This window comes from Camelus bactrianus, chromosome 4 (assembly GCF_048773025.1).
Source record: "Camelus bactrianus isolate YW-2024 breed Bactrian camel chromosome 4, ASM4877302v1, whole genome shotgun sequence".
Lineage (NCBI taxonomy): Eukaryota > Metazoa > Chordata > Mammalia > Artiodactyla > Camelidae > Camelus > Camelus bactrianus.
This window is the reverse complement of record NC_133542.1, coordinates 46,112,594-46,132,729: the sequence shown is the minus strand read 5'-3', so window position 1 is coordinate 46,132,729 and position 20,136 is coordinate 46,112,594. Positions and strand designations below refer to the sequence as shown.

The window sequence follows — 20,136 nt, the reverse complement described above, 5'->3', positions numbered from 1 at the left end:
AAGGAACACAGTCTACAGGGGAGAGACTGGAGGTATTCAGAATCTTGAGTTACCTAAGATGGGAACTCAGAGTTGTGAATTACCTTACTCACTAAGAATGGGCATGAATCACATGGGAGTAAGATATTACACAAAGGAAAAAGATTTTATTGTCATCTTTGTTAATATCTCTGGATGAAATGAAGGGCACAGCATGAGACTGTGTTCACAGTGAAACAGACCTTCAGGAAGCATATTTCACAGACTGGCCTGCTGGGCCCCTGCTCTCACCACCTGCAGGGACACCCAGCTTGGGACCTGGGTGGGTCCCTCCCACATGGCCCATGTGAAACTGTTATTCAAGGGGACTGCATAGATTGAGGCAAAACACAGAAGTAAATTAGCAACTCTAAGCCCGCCTGGGCTATCTCCCTGGAACATTTGGGCCTGTCACACATTCCTGGAGGGAGCAACAGCACAGCTGCAGCCACAGCTGCCAGGCCTGGGCTCCCACCCTGTGCAGAAGGGTGGGGGAGGGCAGAGGCTGGAGGGCTTCCTCTGGGGGCCCTGAGTGAGCTCACCCTTATCCCCACACTCACTGACTTCATCGTCCAAGGCTGCTTGGCCAAGAGCCCAGGCAGTGTGAGGGGCTTTCTCCCAGAACAGGCCCTGGGCCACCCGTGGGGGATGGGTGACTTTCACGCCAAGCCCAGCTCCCTAGAAACCAAGGGGTGCATATTGATTGAACTCTGAAATGCCAGAGGGTTTTAAGGAAAAAGGCAGGTGGTGGACAAGGGGTAGTAGAAGGTAGAAAAATGCAAGGAAGTAAAGCTTTTTTCTCCATTTGTTCTTTGGCAATCCCATTAGAGAATTCCAGGAGGCATGCAGATGACATCATGTCTTATAACTGAGAAATTGCAACAAATCTGTGAAATAGAGCCCCTGCCTACCTCGTGTTTCTAATGGAAGCTGCTTTATTTTTATGTGTTATGTTTATGTGTTTAAAACTGTATTTTGTGTCACATTTAAATGATGGTTTAATATTCTTAAATATCTACCAAAAGTAGATTACAATGCATGAAGGTCACATAAAATGAACTTCACTTTCTCAGCATCACAAACATTTGGAATACAGAAAGGCCAGGGATGGATATTGTAAGAAAGGTACAAAAGAAGTTTGCTTAAAAAATAAAGTTTAAAAATTGATTTTTTTCCCCCAATGTCCAAATAATTGTGGTCTAGGGAACCCTCAGGGTAAAGGCTTCATATGCTCACTTCTTTGATAACCATGAACTCATGCAGAACGGTCTGAGTGTGTGAGCAAGAGACTCTCACAGCATCACACACGCAAGCACATACACCCACAGGGACAGACACACGGCTGAGTTTTTGTTGTTCTAGGCACTTCATAGCCACGTTCTTAAGTCTGCCACCTTCCCATTACATTGGACAAATTACTTTTTCGGAGGCAGGACATTTTCTTCAAAGAAGCCCTGGTTGACAACATTCCCCGCTGGGAAGTATCTGGCCACCACGAAGGAGGACCCGTCACTTGCAGATGCCTTCCCCACTCCCATCTTCTTTGTATTCTTCCACACCATGGCTGTGAAGTGTCCTGTAGGGGAACAGGCAGGGGGAGAGAGAAATAGGTTGGTTAGCAGAGTCTGGAGAAGGATGTTTCAAGGGACTCTTGAATCCCTGCACCATCTTGCCAGGCTGAGGGAAGCCTGGTCTTAAACCACCAAGCAGAGGAAGGAGACCCAAAACATATTGGCTGCCTGATTTTCTGAAGCATCAGATCCTTTCGATCAGCCATACAGCCTCTACTCACCTTACCACTTTCTGATGCCCCAAGGGTTCACGGTTTCCCAGAGGTCATGGCAAAACCCAGTGACCCTAACAATTAGGATGTCACCTTACCTGGCACCTGCCTCTCCCTCCGCCAAACTGCACTCTTCAAGGTCACCAACGGTCTCCATGTTCCTCAACAATGGTTGCTTTTTGTCTTCATCTTACTTGACATCTCAGGAACATGAATGGAGTCGACGCCTCCCCTTTTCAAAGCACTCTCTCCTTTTCGTTTCCGTGATGCCACCCTGTCTTAGCTTTCCTCCCATGTCACTGCCTTTTCCTCCTCCTCTTCCATCTCACTTGTGAAGGCTGGAAGACCTGCATTTCTCAAGGCTCAATCCTTGGCTCTCTCTTCTTTTCTTGTACTCTTCAGGCAATTTCATCTTTCCCTGGCTCTCAAATGTCTTTCCCCAGCCCAAATTTCTCCTGTGTTCCAAACACGACTACTTACTTGACATTTCCACTTGGATGAGTCATGGGCATCTCAAATTTAACCTCACTCTTGATTTTGGTCCCTCCCATTTCCATGAACGGTACCTCTATGCACACAATCCTTGGGGTCACTCTGCGCTCCTCCCTCCCCCGCATTTCCCCCACCACAACCCATCATTCAATCCTGAAGAATCTAACTCCAAAATACAGCTCAAGTCCATCCACTCTCAAAACCTTGGTCCCAACCACAAACTTTTCTCATTTGGACCATTGCAATAGCCTCTGACTAGTTCTCCAGCATCCACCCTTGCCTCCTCAATTCACTTTCCACTGACATAGCCAGAGTGATCATTTTGAGACATAAATCATATCTGTTTACTTTTCTGCTTAAAAATCCTTGCATTGCTTCCAGTAGCACCTAAAATGAAAGTGAATGCTTTGGCCCAATGGCCTCCTTTCCATTCCTTGAACATATCCAGTTACTTCCCACTATGAAGCCCTTGCACACACTGGTCACTGGGTGCAACACTCTTCTGATGACCAATGTTTTCTCATCCCTTAGGTCTCAGCCCAAATATCACTTGTTCAGAGAGTAACATTTTCATAATCACTTTTATTTCCTGAACACCTCCCTCCCAAGACAGTCTTATTGCTCCCTGTTTTTCCCCTCATAGCATTCTTACTGTTTGCAATGATATATTTGTTTGATTACTTCTAATTGCTTGGCTCCTTCGCTAGGCTATGAGCCCCATGTGGGTGGGAACCAAACTGATTCACTCACCAAAGTATACTCAGAACCTTGGCAAAACCTGACACATGGAAAGTGTAAAGTAAAAATTTGTTGAAGGAATGAATGGAATGGATGAAAGGCACATGGAAGAACCATCTTGGATGGGGCTCTGCTGTCATTGGAAGTGCAGGCCTTCCATATTTTGTGCTCTTTGAGACCTTGATAAGTTACAGCCTCCTTCAATTTCCTCTGCTCTGAGCAAAACAGCCCAGCTCCTTTTCAAGCTGACCCTCCAGACACTTCTGTGGCTTGCCGAAGCTCTCTGGCATCATTCTCCTCCTGTTCAGCCTGCCTGCCCCTCACTCCCTGGACTTTTCAAGCTGCTAACATAGCTTAGCTTCTGACTTCCCTCCTGCTTTGGGGTCAAAGAGTTGATGCTGTAATGTACTCTTTGCTCAATGACCATAAATTCTCATCTCCTGGGAGTAGAGAGCGGGAGTTTGTCCTCCCCACCTTTACTGCTTAAGACACATAGATGTAAATTGTGTTTTTCCCCTATAGATGAACTCCATTTTATAATTATGAAATTTACATATAGTTTCTTTGTCTACATCTGTAAAAGGTTTGAGGTTACTAGATTCTTTATGAAAATAACCAAACAGAAACACTAATCAGTAGGATTGGTGTGATACAATCAAAGCAAAAATTAAAAGAAAGCAAACACTACTTTATGCATCCTCACCACTTATCCTTAAACTCATGTTAACTGTTGTGCAATAAGCTCTAATTTCCACCTCAGAACAGAAGAAACACTACTTTCCAATTCACCCTTGGTCCTGACTCTGTTGAGTTACATCTCTCACATCTCCAGGCTTTCAGCAGCTTTGTCAGGTGTCACTGTTTCTACAGACTGTCTTTTCATTAAGGCTCAAGCCTTTTCTCCAAGGGACCACATGCTTTGGCCATTGACCCACCCACTCTGTCACCAGACAAGGAAGAGCTGCCATTTATTCCTTGGTTGCTAAGAAAATGATTACAAACAGCACGTGTGCACCAGCAGCCCAAGTGCCTGGGGAAGCCTTTTCCAAACAGATGCGACCAAGTAATCTTTCTTCTGACTGGGGAGGTTTCTGTTTGCACAGAGCTAATTAAGCCTGGGTATTTAGAGATGAATTAAAGGACACAACTTCCTTAGCAACCATCAGACACACTGGTTTCCAATTCTAAATGACTAACAGCTTCCTTCTTTTTCTTTTTTTCCTAAAGGTTTCACATCCTTTTTCCTGCTGTGGACCCACACTTCCTAGAATATACATTTGAAAAATACACTAAGTCCTTGCAAGAGGATAATAGGTAAGAAAGAGAAATCTCTTTCTGTATTGATGTGGAACAATCTCTGCCAATCTGCTGGGTGAATAAAGCAAGTGTGAATCAGATCATCTGACACCAGGGTATAAAAAAGGGAGAAAGAGGATATTTACACAAATGCTGGTTCAGAACAACTCCAGAATGAACCACAAGAAACTTGTCTTACTGGTTGGGAGGGAAAGTGCTGGAGGCCAGGGATGGAAGGAAGATTTTTCACCTTATACAGCTTGCAAATTTCATGTCACATAAAAGTATTACTTATTCAGAATAAACAAACAAACCTACTCATTAAAAGAGACCATATCAAAGGAACTGCAAGAAGTTGCTTCCCTGTACTCAGCACATAGCATGGAACTGTGTCCTTCATCACAAGACGTCGCCCTGGGTGAGGGTGGGGGTGGAGATGGATTATAGGATGTTTCAAAGACCTTTTCACCTACAACAAGGACTCAGGTCAGGGAATCCCAGAACCCTGGTGCAGCAGGCAGCAGCTCTGGGATAAGCTGATGCCTGGGGGATGCACCTGAGCATCTTTAAGGGTCGTGAAAGCCCCTCTTATACCACCACTCAAAGCTGTGCTCCTGTCTGAGGACCAGGCTCTGTGTGACCCCAGGCATTGCCCATTGGCACCTGGGATGGCATAGGGGCTGGCTGTTCTAGGGGTTTCCTCTTTAGGGGTGGGAGATGTGGGGCAATAAGTGGGACAGGTGGTCAGCGATCATGGAAAGTTGAGTCCCGTTCCCAGCTATGATACTTGAGAGAGTCCCACCTTGGAGCTGGATTGAGAGTAGGAGGTAAAAAGAAGTCTCTTCCCCTTTCTGGGCCTCAGTTTCCTCCTCTGCAAAAAGGGTGAAATAAAGCCCCACCTTCAAATGGTGTTGCAGGGTTACGTGGCTGTTTCTGTGGAGATGCTTTTGACTGTCAAGTATCGCACACACACAAACAATGCTAATTACTTGCTCTGACCCATGTCCAATTGCCCGAGAATCTTACTCATGAGAAAGCAGATCCTGATGCTATGAAATAAAGCATCTTCTGGTCAGTGGTCTTTATGAAAAGATCAGGTTCTGCCTACACATCCTTAATCACCGGTAGGAGGCTGACACTGTTCCCTCCCTCACCTCTCAGATCTAACTGCCACAGAAGCAGTAGTTCTCACTCAGGGCCTGATGGCAGCCTTCTCGTCCTGCCCCGCAGGGCTGAGAGGAGAGACGCCCGGGCAGATGCTTCCACCTCTGCCCCATAGTCCTGCCCACACAGTTGCAAGAACCCCTGCCCAAAAGGATGAGCACAAACCACAGGAAACGGTGACTGGCTCTGAGAGCAGTCACTTCCTGCTTCTGAAGAATCCTCCAGAGGGTGGGAGGACATAGGTGCTCCACCCATGGGTGGGATGGGTTGGGTAGAGGAATGGGGGTGGGCAGACAATCCCCTTTTCAGTTTCCCTGGCACCTTCTGGTCAGAGAAACTCACAGCCCTTTCCAACCCTGGGCCCTGGGTGAGTCTGAGTCGATTCTGAGGAAAGACAGGAGCCAGGTGAGGCCTGGCAAGGGGCAAGAGGGATCCCAGAGCTCGGAGCCGCTGCCCGGGGCTTTAGTAAGCCAAATGTTTACTGCTCACCGTGGAGGCCTAAGGGAAAGGCTGGTTGGTCCCACAGCTGGCTCCTCCCTGCATCTAAGTATCAGCTCTCAGAATGTCCTGGAGAAACCACCACTTTGTCCCTCTCCCTCGGGGACAGGGAAGGACAGGGAGTTGATCCAAGTTCATACAACTGATAGTCCAGAGCTGAGACCAGATCCTGGCTTTCTGCCCTCCAAGCTCACCTGAACTGCAAGCTAGGGCATAAGGTGAAAGGAGCAGCCTGGGAGGCCATAAGGAGTAGGGCGCAGGGAGGAAAGATGTGGGGGTGTGGAGGGAGGTGGGAGTTAAGATCAGGAGTAGAGCAAACAGCTTGGCCCTTTTCTCGGTGGCCCCAGGAAGTCACTGGCAGTTGAATCAGGAGAGCAGCCTGGGCAGAGAGGGTCTTAGAATGTTCTGGCTGCTGGGGAGCAGGCTGGATTAGAGGGGAGCAAGACCAGAAGCAAGATGATCGGTTAAAAGTGCTGAGGCAACTCCTCAGAGAAGAAGGCTTTTAAAATTCACAGCCTCCTCATGACACATTCCAGTCACCTGAAGAGCTTTGAGTGGTGGGGCAGGAGTCAGTGGCTCGGGTGCTTTTGGATGAAGAGGGGTGTGGGTGTGTTGGGAGATGGGGTAGGGGAAGAGAGTTTTGCCCTTTGGGGAAATATCAAAGAGACAAGACAGAAGGGAAATGATTGATTTTCAGAGGGTTAGTTTCTCTCTGAAGCCAGACCCAAACAGCAACCCAGCCCAGGGCCAGGTCACTGATGTGACCACGTCTCTCACCTGTCCCGGAGGTGAAACCAGGCTGCTGGAAGTTGTAGTTCTTGATTTCACTGTACCATCTATCAGCCACTTCCTTTCCTGTATGGAAAAGACACTGTTTAAAACTCAGCAGCAAAATCAACCAACTCCTTCTTCCTTCCATCTTCTCCCATCAACCCCAAACCACCCATCCAGTTAGATGTCTGATAAAACACCTACGAGCTGAAATGGGGACTCCTGCCTGTGAGCAAATCTAGGCTGAATAGAAGGCTTTTTGAGGGGTTGGGAAGAGCCCAGGCCTGGGGTCAGGGAACCTGCATGTGTGTCCCCACCCTGCCAGTAATTTGCTGTGTAATCCTGGGCAAGGCCTTCCCCCCTCTGGGCCTCTGTACAAGAGGGTTGAATGCAACATACTCCAATGGCTTCTAATGATGTTCTGAGTTTCTGGGAGAATCTGCCCTTATCTCATCCCAAGTTGGGCTCTGGAAAAATCCACAGGGGGAAAGGTGATTGGGCTGGTGGGTCAGGGTCTCCACTGCAGGCAGAAGGGTCCTCACCTGGAGCATCCACTGGGCCAGCAGGTGTTAAAAGGAGAAAACCCGCAGCATTTCCCTGAGAACTGCTGATCTCGGGCAGAACTAAGAGCCTCGCACCTCAGAATAGTAAGTTTCGAACTTCAATGAGTGCACAATATCACCTGGGGCTCTTGTTAAAATGCAGATTCTGACTGCAGTAGATCTAGGGTGGAACATATGACTCTGTGTTTCTAACAAGTTCTCAGGTGCTGCTGCTGCTGCTGCTGCTGCTGTTGGTCCATGGACCACACTTTGAGTATCAGGGCCTTCGAGAACAGTGGCTACACATTGGCCCCACCTGGGGAGCTTTTCAAAATGACTGATGCCTGGGGCCTGCCACAGACTATCGCTGTCTCTGGAGGAGAGATCTAGGCATTAGTATTTTTTAATCCACAGATGATCCCAGGGTGGAGCCAGGGTGGGGAACCACTGCCTTAGAGGCCGTCTACCCAAGCCCCTCTCTGTAGAGATGGGGAAACTGGGGCCACAAGGGTAGCAGATTTGCTCAAGGCACCGCAGGGAGCCAGCGCAAGACTGGGATGAAACCACATCTCCTGCTGGCTCTTTCCGGCCCCTCTCCCTTCTCCCTGGGCCCACCGAGGCCCACAGTCTGAGCCTGGGGAGGAGTTGCAGGCCCCGGACTCCTGCCTTCTCCAGGAGCATGCGCACACCACTCCTGGAGGGACACTGCTGGGGAAACCAAGAGGACTCCCAGGGCCTCCCCAGGGAACTCCCAGGAATGTGAAGCCAGGGAGGGAGCAGCCTTTCTCCCGCAGGGGTTTGGAGAAAGCTTCAGAGTGTGAGGTAGCTCTCTCCAGCATTTTTCCTAAAAAGCCACGACAGCTCTATCAGAGCCAGGAAGTTCAAGAATGTTTGGTCAGTGTGGGATCACCATTCCAGGCTGCGACCTTGGATGAGGAATTGTCTTTCCCATTATTACTTTTTTTTTTCCAACATGGAAAAAGCTCTATGGACTTTTTTCTCATGAAAAATGTTAATCCACCAGCACTGTAAAAATTTTTAGAAAAACATGATGAAAGTAAAATTCTTCTGTAGCTGGAGATGCTTTGGTGCCGCCAGGGTCATTCTGAGACTGCACAGAAACTGTCACCCCCACCCCCACTCCTCAGCTGGGAGCTCTTCTGAAAGTGGAGTTGGGGGGGGTGGTGCTGCAGGCAGTCTGACTCATCTCTGAGTCCCTGGCACCCAGCACAGGCCTGGCCCTGAGCCGGCCATCAGAGGCCTTGTGGTGAACTGCAGTCAGCCCCTGGGAGCAGACAGAGGAAAGCTCTGGGGTTCTTTTCCCTTTCTGGGCCTGTGGCTGCATCCCAGCTACAACATGGAAGGCAGGGCTCTGGGGCCAGAAGGAGGTGAATGGAGGATATCCTAGGCTGGGGCCAGGCAGTGGGGAGGAGAGCTGAGAAATGACGCACCTGTCTGATCGTAGGATGCCCACGCCAGGTTCTCCCCGCACTGGCCACGACTGGACTCCGGGCTGTGCTTAAGGATCCTTGTGCTGGCCAGGGCCTCTGAATACCTGCCAGAATCCGTGGTATTTCCTTAGAGTACAGCCCACGGAAGCCCCCCAAGTAGGAGCCCTAAACTAGTGGGGCCCAGCTTGCTTCCCCACCCTGGGCTTGCTGAGGCAATCGGGAGTATCACACCTGCATCTCTTCTGAGCACCCTGAATCCCCATTTTACAGATGAGCAAACCGAGGCTCAGAGGAACAAAGGGACCTGCCTAGGTAAGTAAGTGGCAGAGGGGTTATTCAAGCCTGGCTGTATCCACCCCCACAACCCAGGTCCTTCCAACCACCCAGAGCCCATTCGTGGCTGCAGCAGCTGCAGCAGCACGGGGTGCCGGGGGGACTCACTGCTGAGCTTCCTGGTTGAGCTTCTTGCAGAGCTTCAGCGGGGGGACCCCATGCTGCTGCCGGTACTCGTTGTGGGCCTTCAGGACCTCGTTATTAAACTGCTTGGAAGCTGCAGTGGTTTCAAAATGAACATCTCAGTGCCCAGAAAAAATCCATTGAAAGTTGGCCAGCAGGCTTCAGAGCAAAGCCCAGCTCATACCTCAGGCCACACATCTCTGCACATCCATCCCCTCTGGATTATGAGGGCCCGATGGGGCGTGTCAGGGATTTGGGTCTTTATCCAAGACATTGGGAAGCGACTGAATGGGAGCAGGGGAGTGAGCTGAGGAGATCTGTTTCTGAAGGAGCCTGCTGACTGCTGCATGGGGGATGGGCTAGGGGTTAGAGCAGATGTTGGGGGCTGGCCAAGGAGTAGCAGGACTTCTGAAGGAAAATGTTTGAAGGACACTGGGTCTCTCAGACCAGATCTATGGTGAATGGTGGTGGGGACTGGGAAGGGCTGGAGGTGGGAGCCCAGAGAGAGCAGGCCTGGCTGGGGTGGAGGGGTGCCTGCACTGGGCTGGTGAAACAGGAAGACAGAAGGACAGATGAAGAGAAGAAGACTAGGGGAAGACAGCATCGGGATGTGGAGTGAAGAGGAGGGTGGGAAAAGAACCGGGGTTGGGGGGGGCGGTGCTGTGATTAGCTAGGCTCAGGAGGGCAGTGAAGGGAGAGGTGGAGGCTGTATCCAACTGGGTTACAACCCCAGAAAGGGCAAGGCCAAGGGGGCTGGAGTAGGGAGAGAAGAAGTGGTGAAGCCAAGTGAATGTATGGTCAGGCCACTCAAGATGGCTGTTCTCTTGCTCTCTGTACATCCCCTGCTCACCCGGCGCCTGCTTCACCTATACCTACTCACATGACTGCCCTTCCTACATACTTGCCCCAGGCCCAAGCTAGTGATTTTTCTTATTGAAGAGGTAGTGAGGGGTGTGCCCCTCTGCTGATTTCCCTGGTAACCAATGAGCTAACCTGACGTCAAATCCCACTATAACTGGTAATCTCCCCCAGTTTCTGGGAGGGAAGACTGCCCACTGTCCACTGCACATGGTGGGGTGTTGCTCTAGGACCTTGCTTCAGACAAGTAAGCTCCCCCTGTCCATTAAACCACTGATGTCCCTGTCACTGATTCCAGGTTCTTTCTTTGGTCTTAAAGCTGGGCAAGTACAGGCCTTGTAGGCCTGTGGGGGGTGCAGCTCAACACAAGGGGAGGCCAGGTCAGTGGTGGACAGAAGTCATATCAATTCCAAAATGGAACCTCCCCTCCTTCCCACATCCTCCATCACTCATCTATCCATCTATTGATTCATCATCTAAGCAGCAGCATCCAACCAGCCATCTATCATCCATCCAATCGCAATCCATCCATCTGTTCATCTGCTCTGTGTCTGCCTCCTCTGGGCCAGCTCCCATATTGTAGGCTGGGGGTCCAGAGACAAATCAGCCATGCCCTGCCCTCAAAGCTCACACACAGAAGGGAGACAGCCTTGTAAACAGACATTAGCCAACAGTGTGACAGGGCCAAGGTGCAGGTGAGCACAGGTCAAGAGGAACTTGGAGAAAAGTAGCCTAACATGGTCTGGGAGATCAGGAAGGTGACCCCTGATTTGAGGACCCACAGATGTCTGGACAGGAGCTGGCCAGGCTAAGATGGTGAAGGCACTGAGCGCCAGCCTCAGGAACCTGGAGTTCCTCCCATGGAAACGAAGGTGAGCTGGGTAAGTTTTGAGAGAGGGCCACAGAGGGTCCTTCACCCTAGCTAGTCTCCTCTGGCAGGAGCCTGTCCCTGAGGACTGGCCTGGGCAGGAGAGTATAAACCAGATGATGAAAGAAGCACCCCTCCTTCCACTGCCCCAGCTCACCTCCCCCAGCTGACGCTCTCCTCTGTTGTCTTTTCCCCCAGAGGCCAAGGAGATGGCCCAGCAGGGCGGCACCTCCTCCTCCCTCATCGAGATCCCCCATGTCTCCTGGGCCTTCAAATCAAATCCCAGTGGGCCACCAAGGGTCATGAGGGAAGAAGACCCAGGTCTTGCCCTCAGGAGCTCTGAGCTAGACACCGACCCAGGAGAGGAAAGGGAACTGCAGGTCATGCCAGTGGTGGCCAAGTTTTCCAAGGGGTTTCGGAGAAATTGAACAGGGAGTGGTCGGGACTCAAAACACTCTGGGCCCTGGAGGGGCAAACCAATGAGGTCGGTCACAGTAACATGGAGTGGGGCAGGGACAGGGATAGGAGGGGGATGCTGAATTCAGGATGTGGCAGGTCTGGGTTGACAGGTTACCAGATAGGGAGATGCTGTGAACAAAGGCATGAGGAAGAAACCACGGTGATGATAACTGGGCCCAAGGCAGAAGGCGGAGCTACTGCCTTAAGTCTTCAGGCTTTTGGTGACCTCAGATGTATCAGGGAAGGCTCCCTGGAGGAGGTGATGAGGAGGTAAAGGTGAGGAAAGGGCCATGGTGGAAGGGATCTGGTGTATCCTGGGGCTGTGAGGACGAGGTGGAGATAAGGGGAATGGTGAGTTGCTATGGTGAAGCTACTTTAAAGGCAGCCCTGAGTGTGGGGTTAGGATGCACTGGACCCCGGAGTACTCAGGCCCTGCTGTCTCCTTGGCAGAGACATACAAGGCTGCTGAAAACTAGGTCACTACACAAGTAGAGAAACAAAAGTGAAAGTTCCTGCACCAAACCTAAGCTCGGGGCCCAGAAGCTGAAGCTGGGCATTGTCCCCAGCAGGGCCAGTGCCCTGGGCCAAGGTTCAGGGGTCTGGAGGGGAGCCCTCTCTCCCCAGCCCTGGCTGAGAGGCCTGGGGGCTCCACGACCACACCTCTGGCTGGCCCAGGAGTCCCCTCCCACCACAGCAGCCAGTCCCAGCCCAGGTGGTTCCTCGAGCAGGGCCTCAGCCTCAGGGAGGCCAGATAACACTGGTGACCACACCCAGCAAGAGGCACACCCCTTTTGCAGAAAAAGCCAAGAACACAGATAAACGTACAGAAAAAGTCAAAGAAAACCCACCCAACCCCGCATTATGCAGGGAGAGCCCTCAGAGCCACCCCATGATGGGGGAAGGGAGGGATTATGCCCTTGTTTTGTAGAGGGGGGAGACTGAGGCTCAGAGAGGTCACACAGCCTCAGTGTGCCAGCCTGGAGTGAGGGAGGTCCTTTCTTGTGCTTGCTGGCCAACCATTTCTGGGTGCCAGGCCTGTGAGTGAACTCATTTACTTCTCACCACCTTTGTGGGAGCTTCCACTACTGTACCCATTTTTTGGATGAGGAAACAGACGCAAGAAGGATGTAACCTGCCCACATTCCCACAACTGGTCCAGGGGTAGGTAGGTCCTCAAGGAGAGTAACTCTGCCCTTAACCCCACCCCACGAGGGTCATGAGACAGAGGAAATCAGGAAGGAGAGACAGTGGGGCCACGGGACCTGGGAGGAGGATCAGGCCCAGTGGGGTTGGCAGCTGCCTTCAAATCTCTGAGGGGAGAGAAAAGGAGGAAGGAAGAGGAGAAAAGAACAGATTTCTCAAGAGCCTCCTCTGTGCCAAGGCTTTTATCAGACCTGCCTGAGGGGCTGCAGAGGAAAATCAGGGGCTGAAGAAGAAGTTCCAGGCAGATCTGGGGCTGCTAAAGGTGTAAGGGGCTGCCTGGGCAGCCAACAGGCCAAGGGAGGGAGCAGGCATCTTGGGTGGGGCTGACCTGAGGGCTCTGGAAGGTCCTTTAGGGCCCAAGCTTCTAACTGTTGGATAGAGACTCTGAGGAGGTCAGTGCCCCTCCTCCCTCAAGGCTGTTGGCCAGGACAGGCTCCACCCTCAGCATCAGTTGTCCTCTCCTCCACCTCCTCGGAGGCCTCCCAGAGCCCAGCTGACTCATTTCTCTGCCCTCTCCAGACTCCCCACCAAAGAGGCCCAGGGCCGTCAGAAGCCAGAGCAGGAATTATGGACAGGCCCCTTCTGTCCCCTGGCAAGAGCCTAGAAAGCCTTTGGGGCAAATCTGGTTTTGCTAGTTTATCAGGAAGGAAGAATAAAAAGTTGATTTAAAAAAATGAGTTCCAGATGGGTAACTCTTTCAGCCTGGGTTCCAGGAAATTCAAGAGGCAAATCCCAGCTCCGCCTTTTACTAACTGTGTGATTGTGGACAAGTTGCTCAATCACTCTGTGCCTCATTTCCTCCCTGTTCAAAATGGGGATAACAGTATCTACCTCACAGGGTTGTTGTGAGAATTAAATGAATGAATCTATGTAAATGCTTTAGAACAGATCTGGAACAAAGTGAACAGTTACTATGTGTCAACTATACTTACTAACATTACTAACATTACTGTTGGGCAGAAACCTTAGAGCTTCTGGCCTCAGAAATACTGCCCTAACGATGCCCTCCCTGGTTTTAATGGGAGCAGGGCTGCTGGTATTTAACTTGATCTCTGATGACCTCTTTTAGTACCTCTGAGCGCAGATATTTACTGAGTGAGTAAATGAGTACAGGAACAAATGAATGAGATGTTTGCACCAGCACTGGGGAGGACGGGATTCTCCTCATTACAGAAGAGGGAACTTTGGTCTTTGGGAGAACATGTGAATTGCCCGAGGTCACACAGTGAGTCCACCTTAGAGCCAGATCTAAGAATGTCCCTCCCTTGCCCCAAATCTCACATGCTTTCCACCTTACATAACATCTTTCTCTCCCAAAGCCAAGAATGACAAGGCTGTCCCAGAGTATTCACCCCAGGCCGCCCCTTTGCGATGGACAATAGTAAGGGCTGAGGAGCCAGGGCAGGGAGAGCACCGGCCCCTCCAGCCTGCCCCGCCCGCCAGCACTGAGCAAGTCCCTGTCCCTCTGGGCCCTGCTTCCCCATCTACGTGAAAAGGAAGGGTAACACTTGTGGTTTTCAAACATCTTCAACGCAGGGAAACCCGTTCTTTGACACTTTCTTTAGAATCAACAGATGAAAACAGAACTGCTGGGACTGACTTGGCCCTGCAGAGGTGTGAGGCCTGCTAGGGAGAAAATTTCTGGATTAGTTGTTCCCCGCAGGTCTTTCTGCTCTGATAATCTCTGGGGGTGGGAGATGTGGGTCGAGGGACAATAAGATTCTTAGAAATAATTAGAGGGTATGTAGATGTCCGTACAGCTGGAGTCCAGTCTGAGAGAGGCAGGATGACAAGGGGTCGGTGTGGTGGAGGGGTCAGCGCACGGCTGGGAAGTCAGAGAGCTGGGTGCAAACCCCAGTTCGTCCACTTACTGATCAGGTGTAAGCTTGGCCAAGGTATGCAGCCTCTGTAAATCTATAAAACTGATAAAAAGTGCCTTGCAGGGCTGTTACAAAAGTTGGTAACATATATGAAATATCAGCTCCAAGACTGGCACACAGTAGGACCTGAATAACTGGTAATCACTATTACTAGGGACTAGAGGCTGCCACTGAGCTCCAGGCCATTCACTGCCTTTCTCTGCTTAGCTGCAAACTGAAGCCCAGCAGGAAGACCAGGGCCAGGAGCAAGACCTAGGAGTCTCTGGGCCAAGTGACTTCTAGAATTTAAGCTGTGTTGGTTATGTGACACTTCCCTAGCAATGCCCACTACTCCAACAGCTCTGGGGTGTATCTGAAGTTAAAGATTAAAAAGAGATGGGCTCCTCTGTAGCAATGAGGAAACAGGTCCAGAAGAGGTGGGCTCCTTATGAAGGTCTTTAGGGAACCACATAAAGCCCCTTTAGGGAAACACATAAAGCCCCTGCCTGTCCTGTGGCCACAGACAGCCTCAGGCTCGTGGCCTGGAATGTCAAGGTTGGGCCTGTGTAGCCCAGAAAAGTCACTTTCTCTTGGAGATCCTTAGGGGAATCAGAAACCATCCAGGAGGCTCAGAGTCTTGGGGGGAGACAAATAAAATGCATGTGGCTATGGGCCAGCATCCTGGAAGGTCCCTGGGTAGGAGTGGAGGTAGCCACTGCCTGAACCAGCTCTAACCTGCCTTCCACCACCATCCTGCTGGACTCTGCATCTCCAGTCCTAGAGGGTGTCACCACCTTCCTGCCCCAGATTCACACTGCTGAGCTTTCCTTCTTATTCATTACAAGTTAGTCACCAAGTCTGCTTGAGGATACCATCTTGAAAATTCATCCCCGCTTCGTCCCCAGTCCCTTAGATATCTCTGTCCTCTCTCGCCTGAGTAACCAGCAGCCTCTCCTTGACCCCACCTCCACCCTCTCCCCATCTGATCTGCCCTCCACCCTGGTACAGCTCTGGCCCTGCATCTTGTAGACAGATGCCTTTCAATGACACCCTAGGTGTCTCAGAGAAAGTTCAAACTTCCAAAACACTCTGGGATCTGACCATGTCCTTCAGGAGCCTTCAGTGGGCCCCTTGGGCAGAGATTTCCCCTCTCCTGAGCTCCCACTGTTCTTCATCTACACCTGTTTCCTGGCTTGGGTCACTTTCCACCCCTTGCTAGACCCATGTGGTGCCTGTCTATCCCCCCAATCAGCTTTATGATTCATTTCAAAATCCAAATGAACAATCCTGAGGACAGGGGCCACCCCCTACATAGCCCTGGGTCCACAGCTTGGTACAGAGCTGATAGATGGTGGAATGAAAGGGCAAGAGGGAGGGAGGAAAGGGTGGAGGGAGGAATAGAGGGAAGAAGAGAGGGATGAATGAACAGAGAGAAGAATGGGCAGCCAGCAGTTCTGGAAAGCTGCTTCTTAGGGAAGAAGTCAGAAGCAATTGCTTAAAATGTAACTTTAGACAATTTGTGGATTTTCTCCTAATATATAGAGAAAGGAATTTCCCAATTAAAGCTCTCAAGATGCCCTCTCATACCTGTCATGCTACTTATCATCCTATTCTTTAATTACATGACAACTCCTTACGTCACCTTTCCATACTGTGGAGGATCCTGGGGATGAAATGGACCATCCTTGTTGTACTGATGGGGAAACTGAGGTTCAGAGAAGGAAAGGGCTTTGCTCAAGATCACACAGCAAGTGATTAGCAGAGCCATGGCAGAAAGCCAGGCTTGTCATTGTAGATAAGGCAGGTTAGGACCAATGCCAGGGAAAGCCACTGACTCTCAACACTGGGAACTCATAAGTCCAATTCTTGAGAACAGATTCAAGAATGGACCCAGCCTTACCTATCTGAGGCTGACAACCTGAACTTCCCATGAAGCAGGACTTTTGAACTCTGTTCAACAGCTCTTCTTTAAAAGCCTCCTGAGAGGCATGAACTATGCTAAGATAGACATGGCCCTTGGCTGCCAGAAGTGAGGAGTCTGTGGGACACGGGTCTAGAGTCCCAACCTGACTGCTCGGAGGGCTGCAACAAAGAAGACAGTAGGTAGGGAAATCAGGGACAGGCTCCCAGCCCAGGAGTTCAGCCAAGAAGGATGGGGAGAATTTTCAACTTCAGAGAAGTGGGTGGGGTGCTGGGGAAGTGGTGAGTGCTGGGGAAGGGAATCCAGGGGAAGGGCGCAGGGTTCCAGCCTCGGGAGAGCTGAGTGCAAGGGGAGGGAAGGGGTGAAGATCAGCTCCCAGAGGGCCCCACGGTGGGGCTGAAGAGTGTGTACTCTTTCACCTACGGACAATGGGATGGAAGGTGTTAGGGAATGCAGGAGGAGATCTGCATTTCAGAGAGTTCACCGGGATAGTCACTCGGGTGAGGATGGGCCACGACAGGTCAGTAAAGGGGGAAGCCAGAGTGTGTACCCCGGCAGAGAGCCTGGCACTGAGTGGGCACTCGGGAGGAGGAGCGACGACAGAAGAAAAGGATGCTCAGAACTGTCTTTAGGAGGGTTGGTCGGGGCAAGCTGCTTTACAGCAAGAGATGCTGTCACAGTTTGGTGGCTTTTTCCAACTCTAACTCTGTCCTGAAACAAAGCAAAAGCCACGCCTTGGCCGGACGCTGAGCGCTAATCCCATCAGCGCCTGGAAGCCCTCCCTGACGCAATCTCTGGCTCGCAGACTGGAGGACCCTCCCGCGGTCTCGTCTTCCCTCCCTCTCTCCCGGTGGCCTGACGGCCACCCGGCTTCCTGGCTGCCCCGGAAACTGCCCGCGCTGCGCCTCCTGGCGCTTTGCACCGTGCGCCCCTCCATCCCGCAACTAGTGGTCCTGCAGCGCCATGTACCCACCGAGGAGGTGGTCGACCTGCTCCCCGGGGATCCAGCCCCCCGCAGGAAGGGTGACGGCCAGAGTCCCGGAACCCCGGACTCCCGAGCCATCCCAGCACCCCGGCCCTGCTGGTCCGGAGGGCTCACCTGACTTGCCCATGGCCCGCTCCGCGCGCTGCTTGGCTCCTGCTGCGCTGCGCTGCGCTGTACTCCCGGCCCCGATCCTCTCCGAGAGCCGACGAGGAGGCAGGGCGGCCGCAGCCCCTCCCCCGGCGCGGCCCGGCCCCCGCCTTATAAGGCAGCGGCAGCTGCAGGAGGAGGCGCCCAGGGCCACCCCGCCGGCTGCCTGGAGGAGGAACCACACGCCCCACGCTCCGCGAGCCTTCCCGCCCGACTCCGGAGAACTTGCTCCGCAAGGGGACCCCAACGACCGCTCAGGGCTCTCCAGGGGCAGACAGGGAGCCCGGGGCCTCCCGGATCTCTGGCCCGGGTTGCCCACCTCAGGACGCGGAATAGGGGTGTAGAGGGAACCCCACGCCTCCTACCCGGTTCCCGGTAGATGCTCAGCGGCTGATGCTGCAGGGACCGCGGGGCTTACTGTCGGGGTGCGAGGGATGGTTTGGACCCGCGTCGCTAGGAGTCGATGCTCTCCCCGCCACGGCTTGACCCCCACAAATACCTAAAGCCCCGAGTGTGCCACCTTCCCCTTCCTAGTGACATCGGGCTCCGAATGACATTTCCATCCTCTCCCCAGCACACACCCTCTGGGGCAAGCTCAGGTTGGAATTGGGCACTTCCTAACCCTCCTGCGTGGCCATTCCAAGGAGGCTCCTTCCAGCCGCTCTGACCTGTCCTCTTGTCCCTGTCACTCCAAGCCAAATCCCCCACTCCTTAAGTCTGGCTCCAGACCTGTCTCCTCAACTCCCTAATTTCATCCCATGCTCCAGTCAAACTAGACTTTTTGATATTCCCCAAACATGCTTTGAGATACCCCACCTCCTTGCCTTTCTCAGGCTGTTCCCTCAGCAGCCTGGGCTGCTGGCCCATCTTTTTTCCCCTTTCAAGTTCTTCAGCGTATGTAGGTCCCTTCAACTTCCAGACCCACTCCTGTGTGAGAAGAGCACTTGCATAAAGACATAGCCTGGGGCACCTGAGTGAGGCGCCCCAGAGTAACTCCTTACTGGGGAAGGGGCTCAGTAAACCCTAATTGAAGGAAGCTAATTTGAAGACCTTTCAATAAATGGGCACTGAAGTAAACTGACTTATAAGGGTAGAATTTGTAACACCAAAGGCTTCAAATATCCAATAGGGCAACAGCAAGGCTGGGCACTGCCCTCTTCACTCCCTCCCCTATGTCAGGCAAATACACTTCCTGTGACTTTGGACAAGTGTGACTTTGGACAAGTTAACTGACTCAGTCTTCTCAGTCTTCTCTGTAAAATGGGGATAGTAGTACTAGTATCTCCCTCGTAGGGTGGTTGTGAGGATAAATGAGCTAATACATGTAAAGTACTTAGAATGTTCTTGACAAATATTAAGCCCTGTAGAAATGTTTACCACCACTCCATTCTTTAACTTTTAACATTGCTGCTTCTTTACATTGAAAGTGACCAGCTTGTAGTTGACAAGATGTAGTTGAGTCTTTCTTTTCATCTAGGCTGATAATATCCGCCTTTTAATTTGTGTTAAGACCATTTATATTTGACAACATTATTCAAATTTCTATGGAACAAATATAAAAGTTGACCAAATATTAGGCCTTTAAAGTAAACCATGATAAATTCCCTAAAGTAGAAACTGTTCAGTCAAATTTTCTGAACACAGAGCAATAAAACTAAAATTTAACAAAAGATTAACTAAAAAATTTTGAACTACTTAGAATTTTTTGGTTTTGTATGGCCATATTTATTTTTAATTTTATTTTTTAATTGAAGTATAGTTGATTTACAGTGTTTCTGATGTATAGCCAAGTGATTCACTTTTTCAGATTCTTTTCCATTATAGGTTACTATTAAAAAGAAATATTTTCTAGAGCATTGAAAGGCGAAATCAAAACAGGTGTTCATAGATGAATGACAATTGGAATACTCACTTAAGAGCCTGGGGCATGGACTTGAAGTCATGTGGCCCAAGTTCATGTTCTTTCTCTGCTGCCCACCGACTGTGATTCTGATCCAGGTGCTTGAAACAAAGACAGTAACACTGATCTTAAAGGATTTTTTAAAATTAAATGAGACAATACTTAAAAGCACTCTTTAAACATCACTTATTTTTGTGTGTGTAACACTCACAATTTAGATTTGTAAAAAGGTAACTGTTTCTCTGTATATATAGATCAAGTCCAAATTCCACTGATGGTAGAAAATGTAAACTTGCATATTGATGGATATTCAGCCACATTTACTTCAGTCTCTTGGGGATAAATATTCAAGCAATCCAGAATCTTTCCCAGCCCCTCTCTACACCTCTGGGTCAGCTCCTCAAGACTCAGAGATTCTTGGGCAGGAGCACCTGTTTGGCTGAGCCTGGATCACATGCTTTCACACAAGCTTTCAGAAAGAGAACAGAGGAATGTCTGCCTCTCTTCAGCTTCCATAGTTAGATTCAAAATCTTTTACACTCAAAGACTTTTCCACACACTGAGCAGCCAAAACACAGCAGATGTCTACCATATCTCCCTTTTCAGAAGGGGGAATTTTGTTTCTGTCCTAAATGTTTCCCCAGAATGTTCTACACTCTATGATTAAGGCCTCTCAGTGTCTAAAGTCCTACATTACTATGAATTCTTCCTTAAACTATGGTTTAAA

The 20,136-nt window shown here is 50.7% G+C and overlaps 1 protein-coding gene across 2 annotated transcripts; it reads right to left on the bottom strand.

The window, feature by feature from the left end:
• Positions 1–126: 126 nt before the first annotated feature.
• GLIPR2 (GLI pathogenesis related 2) lies at positions 127–17,631 on the bottom strand. Of its 2 annotated transcripts, XM_010952864.3 has the most exons (5): positions 17,477–17,631; positions 9,195–9,303; positions 8,754–8,857; positions 6,767–6,844; positions 127–1,594 (listed from the first exon to the last, which is right to left on the bottom strand). In XM_010952864.3, exons 1-5 carry the CDS (start codon positions 17,487–17,489, stop codon positions 1,434–1,436), a joined length of 465 nt encoding a protein of 154 aa, XP_010951166.1. In that variant the 5' UTR covers positions 17,490–17,631; the 3' UTR covers positions 127–1,433. The 2 variants fall into 2 exon arrangements, with proteins under 2 accessions (XP_010951166.1, XP_045371145.1); XM_045515189.2 differs by lacking the exons at positions 6,767–6,844; positions 8,754–8,857.
• Positions 17,632–20,136: the final 2,505 nt, after the last annotated feature.